This window comes from Cyprinus carpio, chromosome A15 (genome assembly GCF_018340385.1).
Source record: "Cyprinus carpio isolate SPL01 chromosome A15, ASM1834038v1, whole genome shotgun sequence".
NCBI lineage: Eukaryota > Metazoa > Chordata > Actinopteri > Cypriniformes > Cyprinidae > Cyprinus > Cyprinus carpio.
In genome coordinates, this window is record NC_056586.1 from 16,008,341 (window position 1) to 16,021,874 (window position 13,534).

At 36.8% G+C, this 13,534-nt stretch overlaps 1 protein-coding gene across 4 annotated transcripts in view; it reads right to left on the reverse strand.

Annotated features, from left to right (window-relative positions):
* Window positions 1-8,396: 8,396 nt before the first annotated feature.
* Window positions 8,397-13,534, reverse strand: part of LOC109071148 (protein ABHD15) — a 29,763-nt gene continuing 24,625 nt past the window's right edge. For 3 of the 4 annotated variants that reach the window (XM_042771218.1, XM_042771217.1, XM_042771219.1), the window contains exons 6-7: window positions 10,794-11,146; window positions 8,402-9,625 (exon numbers count right to left, since the gene is read on the reverse strand). In XM_042771218.1, the coding sequence (XP_042627152.1) occupies window positions 9,070-9,625; window positions 10,794-11,146 (909 nt within the window). In that variant the 3' untranslated portion in view covers window positions 8,402-9,069. Of the gene's footprint in view, window positions 9,626-10,793; window positions 11,147-13,534 lie in introns of all 4 variants that reach the window. The other variant, XM_019087618.2, reaches the window with a different exon arrangement.

Genomic DNA, 13,534 nt, shown 5'->3' on the forward strand with positions numbered 1-13,534 from the left:
TTGACCCAAGTATTTTATTATTCCTTGCATCTTTATGGTTTTATGTTACTGCAAAGGTTACAGGCTCATACTAAATATGATGTGATTCGGAGTCGTTATTGGCAGTTTTTTAGGGTAGAGTTTGCTAGTGTTTTCACATCGTTTGACCCCTTAAACATGTTTTCTGCTGTTCTGTTTACCGTACAATACTGTACAAGTGTTTTATCATCACATCTGCCCTACTTATGTTCTATTGACCATGCCTGGTGGACTCTGGTCCTGTACATGTGAACTGGCCTGTCCAGCAATGAAAGTTTGATAGGAATTTATCTCCCTTTCCAAAAGCAAGGCCAAGGCCTAAATACAGATATGATTAGCCTTGTTCATGCAACGGAACACACTCTCCTTGACAAGCTGAGTTTCAAAACAGCCAAACTCCGTTTGAAAGCAGTTCAAGTTAGCAAACGTAAATTCTCCCAAACCTCTCGCCTTGATTTCTTTATCAGGGAATGTTCAAGCTTAATGTTCACTAATCAAGACAACCCAGACAACAAAAGGATTGTAACCAATACAAAATCTGACAACACGCCGTGGAAACCGAGGTGCAGCCTTGCAAGAGAGGAGTTGAACTTGACGTGCCAAGCCAGATGAAGTTAAAGTGCGCCATTGCATCACTAATCCATCGAGTTTAGCGACTGATCTACCCTGAATAAAATTTTACAGTATAAATGAATGCGTTTCGAAATTAGAGTCCAGCTCCGAAATGCTAAGGTCATTTTATAACTTGGAGTTGTTGCATCACTGCAATGCTGGCAATTAATGAACCAGCACAGTGTTTTTGAGAGTACCATGGAATCAACAGCAGGTTATGTAATGGCCCTGATGGCTGGAGGTGTGATATGAGTTAGTTAAGCATGTGACAGTGATTTGGGTGTGCGTGACCCACATTCACTTCCCAGCAGCCTTTGCCCACTAGGTCACCCATGTCATGCTGTGCACAATATAGTTTTTTTCTTTTGAATTCCCAAAATTCTGTCCTTAATAATCATCGTTATTTAATATGAGCAAACAAAAATCACTTACGACTGACTCTTAGATCCTAGATGACCTTGGAAATGTGTCACAAGCGATTGTGTCAACCGACAACACTGTTTGTTGTGCGCACATATATTCAAGCCTATATTCTAGTAAGGCGTCTCTCCCAGAAGGGTAAAGAGCTCAGCCTGTCCCTAATACACACGAGCACCTGTCTAAAAAAGCAGCTATACGCCAATCTTATAGTCTGACACAGATCCAGCAGTTCGCCCAGCTGATTTTCCACAAATAGAGCCCGGTGTTCCAACTTTAGCACAGTGCTCTGCTCAGCACTGCACATTTACATAACCTGGCAGGCTGGGAAGGAAGTGCCACATCGCCGAACGGTGACACTGCACCACCCCACCATACCTCACCCTGAAAACAGCAAAGACACCTGAGAATTCCCATGTGCCCTGTTGACCTCGTGACAGAGCAGCTCTCATTCATATCCAGGGCAATCCTTTTAATCTTCATAGCAGTAACCTGTAATATCTGCTGCAGTGCACCTCTGTTGTAAGTGTGGTGAGCGAGAGAACCGCTTCCTGGATGCTGTGGGAATTTTCCATTTGTGGAGGAATGTGAATAATTTCTCACAGATATGCTGATGTGCAGGTCTAATTTGAATTGTCACATCCTGTTCTTTCCATTTATGTCAAGCGTGAAATATTTGCTGAGTCACATCATGTGAGTTTGTTGAAACACATTATACGTACTGGTTTCATCTATAACACTGTGGTCAGGATTGCACATGTCATTTGGACTTGTTTAGTTCGGATATCAGTACAGGCCCTTCAAAGATGAATGCTGAATTTGACATGAACACATATGGCCCAGCAAATAAAGACTGTAGGGAATTGAGGAATGAAAAGCACTTGTGTTTGTACGAATGGAACTAATTTTATGAAAAAAAAAAATGGCTTAGATTTTTTCATCAAAAGTTTACGTCACACCCATATGGACATGGGTGGAAGTACTGTTTCTAGACAGTATGTAGATAAAGGGATCCACTAATGCTTGTTTTTTCTTGTAAGCAGTGTGTGAATTATACAGTGGGTCAAAGGTCAATTCTCCATTGGTTATTTTTAGAGAGCAATCTGATGAGGTTAATTTCTACAGAGGGCCAGGAGGGCCACAAATAAAATGAAATAATAACTTATATTAGCATATTGATTCAAAAATAAAAATGAACATAAGCAATTACTTTCAATAATTAACTTACTTAGACATATTTACAACTCTTTAAAAAAATCATTTAATGTATTATTTTATTAACAACTTTTTTTAAATGTTTCAAAGCTACTTCAAATAAATACACATTTAATTTAAAATAATTAAAACATTAAATGTATATTTATTTTTCTATTTGTAAAGTGATTTATTAATCCAATATTTTATTTGTTACAATAACTACATTTTTAAACATGAATTAAATCAGCATTTTTGAATGTTTTGTTTGTCAGTTTATTTATTTACATTTTTTTTTCTGAATTAATGCATAGATAATTGATTCCTTAATTTTAAAGTGGCACAAGTACTCCATACATCTCAGGCAACCCACATTTTTGACATATCTAGCACAGCTAGTCAAGCTTCAGCTTTTCTAAAGATTTTTTTTTTACTTTGAGTTCCTATGGATGGATTTAAGCCTCAGCTGACGCCCTCTCTATAATTCATAACATGTTTGACCTTGCAGTTGCCCTCTTCTTTTAAAGGACATTATAGGCTAATATAACATGCTATAATAAACAAACAAATAAATTAATAAATAATTGCAAGGGCATCTTCTAACCTCTGTGCCAAAAGCAGAGCTTTTTTTCTGGAGGATTTTTCATAAGATATGAGAGAGACAGGAATGGGGCTGTGAGACAACCAGCCAAGGCCATTTCATGTGGAGGTAATGAAACACAGCATCTAATAAGCTGGGGGAAAAGTGCTGTACTTTTCCAGGTCTAATGCCCCAATGGCCATGCGAGTGAGGGGCCCGGCCCACCCCAGCCCACTTCATTGCTTTGTTATGAGTAAGAGAAGCGGAAAGGTGCTGCCCTGCGGACAGAAGACACAGATGTCTGATGTATCCAGGGTACCCGGCCACCCTCCCCCATATCCTCTACAGCCAGAGGCTGACATCCCAAGGACAGGAGCCAGGAGCTGCGCAGTCCCTGCGTGTTTCCAATAAATCAGACAGATTAATTACGGAGCCAGGCATGTGAGTGCTTCAGGTCCGCATCTAAAAAGAGGACAGCACTATAATTGGCAGTGTGCATTAACACAGTGTAATACCTTCCATACAAAAACATGACTTACACTCACTGACTCACTGATAATGTACAGAGGTAATGCAAATTATGCTGCTTACATTATACAATGTATAACTAACTTTTTAGAGAAAGTTATTACAGATCAAATAACTTTGAACATTTGTTCATAACTTTGAGAGAAGCACGAGAGCGCAAGTCCACGTGAAGCACCAGATGAAGGCGGTGACCGAACAGAGTTAATTATTCCAGTGAGCCGTAAAAAGAAGGCTGAAATTTTGTTTGATTTTCTGATTATGTAAAGTGCATTAAATAACCATGTGCAATGTGTTCCCTATTTGCAGTGTTGTTCAATCACGCGATGAAGGAAATAGAAAATTATTTCCTCCTTCATTAAAAAGCTTACAATAGTCATATATACTAAGACACCATTCAAATTTGATGTGTTAATACTTTAGTTGTTTAATCCTATCTCTTTTGAACAACCCTTGACTGTAACAGTGGAAACTAACGTCCCTTCTCTTTTGGCCTGTGCCTCGTATATCTGATGACAGTCAGCAGTCAAGTGCTTGCAGATCATGCTACACAGGCGTGAAGTTGCACAATGGAAAAAAAAAAACCTGATGCAAGTCTCCACCAGAGTGGGCAATACCACCACATAGCCACCGGCAAATGTGGCCAGCTTCTCCTTCTTCCTCCTCAACCAGCCATAAAGATTGCAAAGAATGCGAACCACGGCTAAATCAAAGTTGCAAGAATGTGAGGTCCTGATCTGGCCCCCTTCAGACAAGCCAGGCAACCTGTCACCCTACATTAGATCTCCTGCCATCAATCCTCCTCATGTCTCTGCCCAGGGGACAGGCGTTAACCAGCTCTTCTCCAAGTCACAGCCAAAGATATTGAAAGATTAAAGCAGATTTAGGTATGGGAAGAGAGAGAAAGAAAAAAAATAGAGCAAGAAAGATACACAATACGTGTTAGAGAGTGAGAGTTCACCCCACCTAGTACATCTGCGTCATGCACATGCGAAGAATTTGCCGAAGGCTTCTGCAAATATTTGCTGCTTGAGTTGGGAAATGGTCACACCTGGGTTGCAGCAACAAAGGGCAGGTCAAATAACACAGGTGCTGTACTCCTGCGGAGTCCAGAGAATACATCAAGAAAACAAACAAAACATCAGCCGGAAGCATGTGGTCTTTGTTTCAACCTTCTACTTTAAGCTCACCTGGAATAAATCTATCCAAAAACAAGAGGTATTCAATGCATTTCATTAATGCGGAACAAGGTGTGCAGATTTGGCCTTTCTTACATCACCCAATGACGGCTCAACATTGCCCACTGATGACCCACTAATGATGTGCATCCCTACCGCGCTGCTAATTCAATTCACCCTTGTAATGCATTCACTGTACTGCTGTTGGAGAACTTTGCTGAACTATTAACACGTTCTGTGAAACCCCATTCTTTTATGCACGCCAGGACAAAAGCATTGTATGAATTTCGAAGCGGAATTATTTAGGCTACCTGTGTCATGTTTCAGGTTAAAAATAGGTGCTAAATATAAACTTGCTTTCCGAGCCAAAACGAGTGAGCTCTGCGTCACGGTAACTGTCACTCATGCCTGCACTGCTTTTCCATAGTCTCGGGCTTTTCCATACTGCCATCTGCTGCTGGGACACACTTGTGAAGCATTGTGCACAAGTACGCATGGAACATCAAGATCTTCAGACATTACCAATTACACAAAAAACAAACAAACAAAAAAAAAATGTATAGGATAAGCCTGTAGAATTATATTGCATGTGAATTGTGGATAAAACTGCAAAAATCACTGGAAAAAAAAATGTCAATAAAAATATCATATTCACTTATTACTTTAAGATCATTTCATCTAATTTGTTGATTACCTCAAAAATACTGCTAGTTCATTTATTGACATATATGTTGTTGTTAACTAAAACGACAAAAAAAATAGTTTTCATTCATTGAAATAAATCAGAAATAAAATATAAAACGTAATAAACTTGGCAACTATCTGAAATAATTTAGGTGAAATAAATTTAAAACTAAACAGAAATATTTAAAACCTGTAGGAATGACAAAACAATTACTAAAATTACTAAACTTAAACTATAATTACAATGAAAACTGAAAATATAAATAATATAAAAGTATATAAATAATATTAAAATAACACTGTGACACACTATATGGCCAAAAGTGTTTAGATAATCCACTCTAATTTACAGGTCTCGGCTTCACACATCACTAATAAAAAGTACATAAAATCAAGTGTACAGCTATACAATCTTTTTACATTGTAATAAATTATAGTACCAAACACTTGCTAACACTTAACTTGTCACTGAGGCAAGACCCACAAAATTACATAACATAATAATGCCCCTGCTCACAACGAGAGGCCATAAACAGTTAGGTAGCCTATGCATATTATTCATACTTTCTGTGACAAAATATGGACAGGACTGTAAAAAGTCCAATTGTAATAGTTTTAAGAACCTACCAATGAACACCCATATTGGGGGAACATTAATCGAAATAAATAGTGGTTACTGCCCTGTTTTCAACTATTACCCACTAGATGGCACCATAAGGCACTTCTGTGAAAATGCTTGAATTTATCAATGCGCAAGTAGTTGTCAAGAGCAGCAACAGATATTGACTATTACTTCAGCAAACATTCTTGCTATATCTATAATAAAAGTTGTTTGATACTAAATATAACAAAATATTCAATTTACTGTTTGAAGTTGACTGTTCGGATTGTGGTGGCAATGGTAAACAAGGTAAGCAATCAAGTCATATTAGGCTCTTATGTTATTAACCTTAACGATTATTAAAACTGATTAAGGCATAGATTATCGATTATCAAAACAAATGTTTAGAAACACAAAAGGGCAATTCAAAAGAAATCAAATTATAGTGTTAAATGTAAAGGGCAGTTTTTGGACATCTCAAGGGAAATGAAGATACACTACTGTTAAACGGTTTAGGTTCAGTAAGTTTAAGAAATGTATACTTTTATTCAGCAGTGACTGTAAAGCCTTTTATGATTTATTTTTCAAATAACTGCTGTCCTTTTGAACTTCCTATTCATCAAACAATCCTGGGACACATGTATCATGGTTTCAACAGAAGTATGAAACACCACAACTAATTTCAACAATGATAACAACAGGAAATGTTTCTTGAGAACCCAATCAGCACATTAGAATGGTTAATGAAGAATCATGTGACACTTAAAGCTGCAATAATGACTGCTGAAAATTCAGCCATCACAGGAATAAATTCCATTTTAAATATATTAAAATATAAATGGTAATATTTCACATTACAGTTTTTACTGTATTTTGCAGAATAGATGCAGATAAATGCAGTCTGGGTGAGAAAAAAAAAATTCCAACCCCAAACATTTGAACGGTTCTGTAGATGCCCATAGAGTCATAGTACTATCATAAACATTCATTACAGAACATATGCCAAGACTGTATATTAAAAAAAAATTCCAGAATGATACTGACTGGAATATTGACATGATTTGGTGTATAGGTTTATTATGAAGAGAAAAGCTAGTGGAAGAGACCATTTCAAACCGCATATAGCTTGACGTAGTGCTAACCGTCAGCGTGAGCGTCGGAGCCGGAGTCTGCAGAGACTGTCTCTTCTAATCATACCTCCTCTCTCTGAGCTCAGGCTTCAGGCTGAAGCTATATTTGGGGCTGCCCAGTAAAAGTGTGATCATGCATCCAATGAACTGTGTGATCAGATAGCATGGAGTTTTGTGACTACAGTAAATGCACATGCTAATAAATGCTTCAGTTTTGTTGTCTTTTTTTATAAATCTGCCCTCAGGAACAGTTGTGGGAGTAAATGAATCCCCATTTCAGTTTCATGCAGTCTTTTGCATAACCTATAATTCTGACACCCCGTTTACTAACAAAACCTGACTCGCATACATGAATGTGTTCAGCCGAAACCCTTTAATTAAAACAACTGTGTTCACAGATAATTTAACACACAAACAAATCACTTTGACACCAGAAAGACATTACACATTTTTGAGATGGAGATAGAAAAGGCAGAAAAGAAAAACGGGGGGGAAATAAATCAGTGTTGGAGCTCCACCCATGTCAATGGGAGACAAGCTTTCCCTGAAACCTCAAAATGACGTCATGTGAAACCCCAGCAGTGCTGACTGACTCTTTACAGGCTCCTCTTATGGCCGAGACGAGTCTAAATAAACTAGCAATCTCTGAGTAAAACAGTACTGCACAGAGAAAATTACAGAATGTCACTTTTCATTATCATATGCAGAGAATGTACTAAAGCAGATGGGGCAAAAAGTATCAAAAGGAGAGGCCACTATGTAGCCACTAGCTGTTTTAATATTCTCTAAATTTTGGAATGAAGTATAATAAAACATTCATGAGGTGCAGAACAAGCATTTGGACCAGTCTCTTTGAGAAAGACAAACTAAACTTTAAGGCTATTCAAAAAAATGTAAATGTATGTATGTATATAAAAATCAGAATTTTTATCATAAAAAATCACACACACACACACACATATATATATATAAATATATATATATATATATATATATATATATATATTTTTTAGGGCTGTCAAATGATTAATCACGATTAATCACATCCAAAATAAAAGTTTTGTTTACATAATATATGTATGTGTACAGGGTATATTTATTATGTATATATAAATACACACACATAAATTATATATTTAGAAAATATTTACATGTATATAAATTTATATATTTATATTCTTATATTTTTATATATATATAAAAATATATTTAATATATAAACATAACATATTCTTCTTAAATATATACATGCATGTGTGTGTATTTATATATGCATATTAAATATACACAGTATTGCACACATATATTATGTAAACAAAACTTTTTATTTTGGATGTGATTAATCATGATTAATCATTTGACAGTATCTTGAACTATGTTTTTTTCTTTGTTTTACTTTATATATATGTATATGTATGTATGTATATAAAAATCAGAATTTTTATCATAAAAAATCTAAACTTGTTTTCAGAAAATATATCTTGAACTATGTTTTTTTCTTTTTTTTTACTTTTTTCCACGGGCAAACTGTTGTTTTAACCACAAATCTTACAAAAATAAAAATTCCAGTGGACTAGGAAATTTATTTCAAGTTATCTAAATCAAATTGTTTTTAGTTTTCTTACTAAACTAGCAAACTGTTATTTTCTTGTTTTAACCATAAATAATAAAAAAAAATTAGCCAAAAACTGCCAGTCTGGTAAGAAATTTGACATGTCTAAGTCTTATTATCTAAAACCAAAAAAGACAAAAAAATGATTTTTTATACCAAAAATACTGATCAAAAAGTTTTTTTTGCCACTGAATATGTAATTTTGAAACCATGATTCAGTAACTTTACCTTTCTAATGTTCTACTTCAGCTTTTAAATTTGTTTTATTTATTTTTGTGACAGAAAATCTAGCGTTTTAACATCCTCAAAGACAGGCACTGTCCGTCTGTTGACAGTGGTAGTCCAAATTCTGAATAGTCCTAAATGTAAACAGATATTTTGACTCGACTGCTGGTTTCTTGGCTGCAACAAACTACAGGTCAGACAATGCTTTCTAATTTAACCTTTTCTGGCAGTGTTCTTTGCTATTTCAGTCTCTCCATAATTCCAAAGAAATTGGGGACCCTCTGAGCACAGCATCATCTGGTGTAGGACCTCTGCCAGTTGTAAATGGTGTGAATGTTATGCGTGCAGACGGGCAGTCTTTTGCATGTGCTGACGCTGCGATGGCGGAAAGTCTTGCCAGCACCACTTAGACCCCTCCGTCGGGCTGCCAGTTTGGCGCGCTCCTCCGCAGCAAAGAAATCGGTGGTGGCCCGAAAGAACTCCAGTACAGCCTGGTGGCTCCAGACAATCGGGCCCTCGTCTGATGTGGAGAAGCCGCAGTGGCCTCCGTGGTTAGTCAAAAGCAGGAAGAAATGTGGGTTGCTCTCAAAAAGCTCTAACGGAAGCGTGGCATGAGGGTCCCCACGGATGGGGTCGTCCTGGCTGCACACACACAGCACAGGAATGGCCACTTCATCTATGTCCCTCAGTGGGTCGTTATGTTCCCAATACACCTCCCAGCTACCTGCTCCCTCCGTCGTCGTCCCTTTTAAACCTGAATGACAGAACAGTGCCTCCTCCATTGCCTTCAAAGAGCAGCTGGAGAATAAGTTGTCTGTGTGGACAAGCTCCCCGAGCACCGTTTTATACCTGCAGATGGGATTTAACACAATATCGAGTATAATCATTATAGAGAAGAGCAGCAACGGAAGCATTTTGTTATCATCATTGATTCAAGTTACAACTAAGCAGGCAACCTGTTTAGACAGATCGCAGAAATCAATAGCACTGGATACGCATCGCTAGTTGCTATGGCAACAGTATTTTATTTTAATTTGGATCACCCTGAGTTGATTTCAGAAACACCTGATTGTGACCAATCCTTATGAAAATGACAAACACAACTTTAAGTCTAATCTTTTTTTCCCCCAGGAATTCAAAACAGCTTGCAAACTTTGAACTTTCTGGGAAAGTTTGCCCCAGCTGTTAAACACTTCTAAACCACCTCTAGTCCATGGTGACTGTATAATAGATAGGTGTGCCCTGTGGCTCTTCTGCACTGTTTTTTTTTAAATGTTAATACTGTAAAGCTGCTTGTTTTAAAGCAATATATTGTATTAAGTGTGATATAAATAAATAGGACTTGACTGGAGTGCTGAATTGTAGAGCTCAAGCAAACATATCTGATCAGATGCTCTCTTAAAGGGATAGTTCACCCAATAATGAAAATTCTATCATCATTTACTCACCCTCATGTCGTTCCATTAAGACATATCAGATATGCATTTTGATTAAGAATTTATAGAAATTTATAGAAAATGCCGATCCATGTGTGAGATGATAATATAAAATGTAATAAATAAATATAATATAATAAATTAAACATTACCTTGTCATAGTGTTTTATAATTTATACAGATAACTTATACAGTATATGCCAATAAAATAAATAATAACCATATTAGAATTTTCAGTCCTCCGATTTTGGAACCGAAAGCTGAGGTTATTCGCACGCTTATCCTCAAACATACCCGGGTATGTCACATAACCTGCTTTTAGGAATACCCACCAGTTATTTCAAGCTTCTTTTTTTTAACCTTAAATGAAGATCGAAACAGAACCTCACCGTGAGTATATCAGGGCCTTAAAAAAGTAGATGACATAACTTTCTAAAATCCTACTTGAGCCTTTAACATTTATCTTGACAAAACTGAAATGTTTCATCATCCATCTGTATACACCAATAATAAATATACAAAAACACAAAAACATAAACAAATGAAAAGTGAGAAAAACAGAATCCTTCCTATAACCCTACCTGCTGAGGCAGATTTTTTGGTAAAGCAGGAGAGCCCAGTGGAACAGCCAGGTCGGGCCACTTTCAAACCAGCTCTGGCAGCGAAAAACAGGAGACAGGCAGGCTGCAGCAGTCACATAGCTGGAGGAGCCGCACTCCCCCAAATAGGACAGCAAGAGTCCTGAACCGGTGCTCTCACTCACGGCATAGATCTGGCCTGCTGGCTGTCGGTACCGAATGTAGCGCACCGCTTCCCTCAGGTCAGTCGGGTCACCAAACTGCTGCAGCTTCACAGTACACAGTGGCGTCCCGTTTTGACTCCGGCGGTTGAAGATCACAGGGAGGTAACCGTGACTCAGAGCTGCCTCACAGAGCTGAGGAGAAAAAACAGAAACCGTCACATGCCAGATACAGCACACAGGGGTCATACTTGTGCATATAAACAGAGATGTTTTGCTTGAATCTCATCCACACCTGTAATAAGCAGTCTTGGGTTAATGTAAAAATAAATATTTTAACATATACACATTTCAGTTCATTTTGAAGCAGGATGCAGCCATAAAACTTTGTTAAAAATAAATAAATAAATAAATAAATATATATATATATATATATATATATATATATATATATATATATATATATATATATATATACACACACACACACACACACACACACACACACACACACACACATATACATACGTAATTGTATATTTTGCTACCATAATGTGGTCAGTAGTTTTCTTTGTCACTGAATTGTGTTAACATCAGGGTTGTGCTACATTCTGTTCCTTGATGGAAGAACCAGCAACACCGCTGCCAAATTCCACAAGCTTCACAAGTCTGAAGAATCCTTATAAATAAACAATCCAACAGAGTGCAAAATATCACAATTTCCTATAACCTTAAAGTGAGATCAGGGAAAATATAAGATGAATTTGAATAATTAATACATAGAAGTACAATGAAGTGTAGCTGAAGTATTGACTGAAGATAAAATTGTATACCTTAAAAAAAAACTAGATATTTTTAAAAATTAGAGATTTATAAATTAAATCACAATGTACAGTTATGAAAAATAAATATTCTGAGATTTGCTAAAGATTACATTTAATACTGTTAGTAAATTATTACTTGTGGTGAGTTGTGGTGCTCATATGATAAATAAGGTTTAAAATCTGGCTTGAAACACATGCCCATCTTATTCCTATTCACTCTATTATTTTCTGTCATCCTAATATGCTCTTATTAGGGGTACAATAATAAAAAGACTAAAAAACTAATATGAAAAAGCACAGTAATTCTTCTACTCTATTCGTGATGAAAAATGTCTAATTGTTCCAAGATGCAAATGAATATGACTTCATGTAGAAACAGGATCTGCCTCTCACCACAGTATTTTCAAATCCCTTACTTACGTCAATGACCTCAACAGCCAGGAAACACACTAGCTCTTACTGCAGCACAGTGTTGCTTTGCGATGTGCAAATTTGGTGCAGCCTCTCGCCTAGCATGCAGTGATCACCTTGTAAATAACATTCATCTGAAACACAAGGAAACTGGAGTGGACTACAGTAGAACTCAACCCCAACTAACACCTTAAAATGTGTCTATTTGAACATACATACAGGCCTTGAAACAGACCCTGCCAAACCTATAAAACTGAAAGGGAACCATATGCATTACTTCATTGTGCTATAAAAAAAAAAAAAAAAAAAAAAAAAGAAGTTGGGTCTCTACAAATTTTTAGTCAGTCTAATCATAGCCCTGTGTCACAAATAGTTTTTCCACAAAAAAGAAAAAAGAAAACCGTGGTAGAGCAAATATCTCACTACTTGGCATTTGACTTACAACAATTGCATCTTATATGTCATCTGTCTACAAAGATACATTCACCATCAGTGCTCTCAGTCATGCCCCGCACAAAAAGAACCAGCAGAGGAGCCTGCTGACACACTAATTATATTCTCCACAATGCACAGCTAACAAAGTTCCGGTGAGCACAGAGTACATTTCTCTGGGAATCATCTATGATGGAGTGTGAAAGCTAATGACTTTACTTAAAGATGCCTGGAGCTTTAGGTCTGGATTATGGAGTGAGCTCCAAATTGGGTGAGGAGGAATGACTCACTTCTGACTCTGCTGCAAGAGTCAGAGAGGGGCTTTATCATGCATGCTATAATTGAAATAATGAAAAAGTCATGCAGCATTTTCTTTTTTTAATGCACAACAGTCAAACAGAATAGATTGACTTCACCTATACTGTACCCCAGTTTCATACTGTATCCTCAATATTAATTCGCTACTTGCTCATGAGGATTAATACCTGTAAATTTGATTGTAATGTATTGTTTTCTGTTAATTGCTTCAGTTTTAAATTCAGACTATGCATAATGCAGCCTCATTCAAAGCACATTTATTGAACTTTTTCAGTACAGTAACAATGTTTGTCATGTCTATTAAATATAACTCAACCCCATATAACCCCATTTATCCTAGACGATATATGTGGACAATAAAACGGTTTCACATGTGAGCCAGTCTCATTTTTATAGAGACATCACGTGTACATGCACAATATCTGGACCAGACTGAAAAACACCTTTTGTGTTTGTGTGTGTGTGTGTGTGTGTGTGTGCACAATTACTGTTAGCCACAGACTTTATTTTGACTCCTTAAATCTAAAGCTGCTCATTTTGAACATCTGGATTGGCAAACAACTTGATACCACAACAGAAAATCTCTATACAGGTGTTT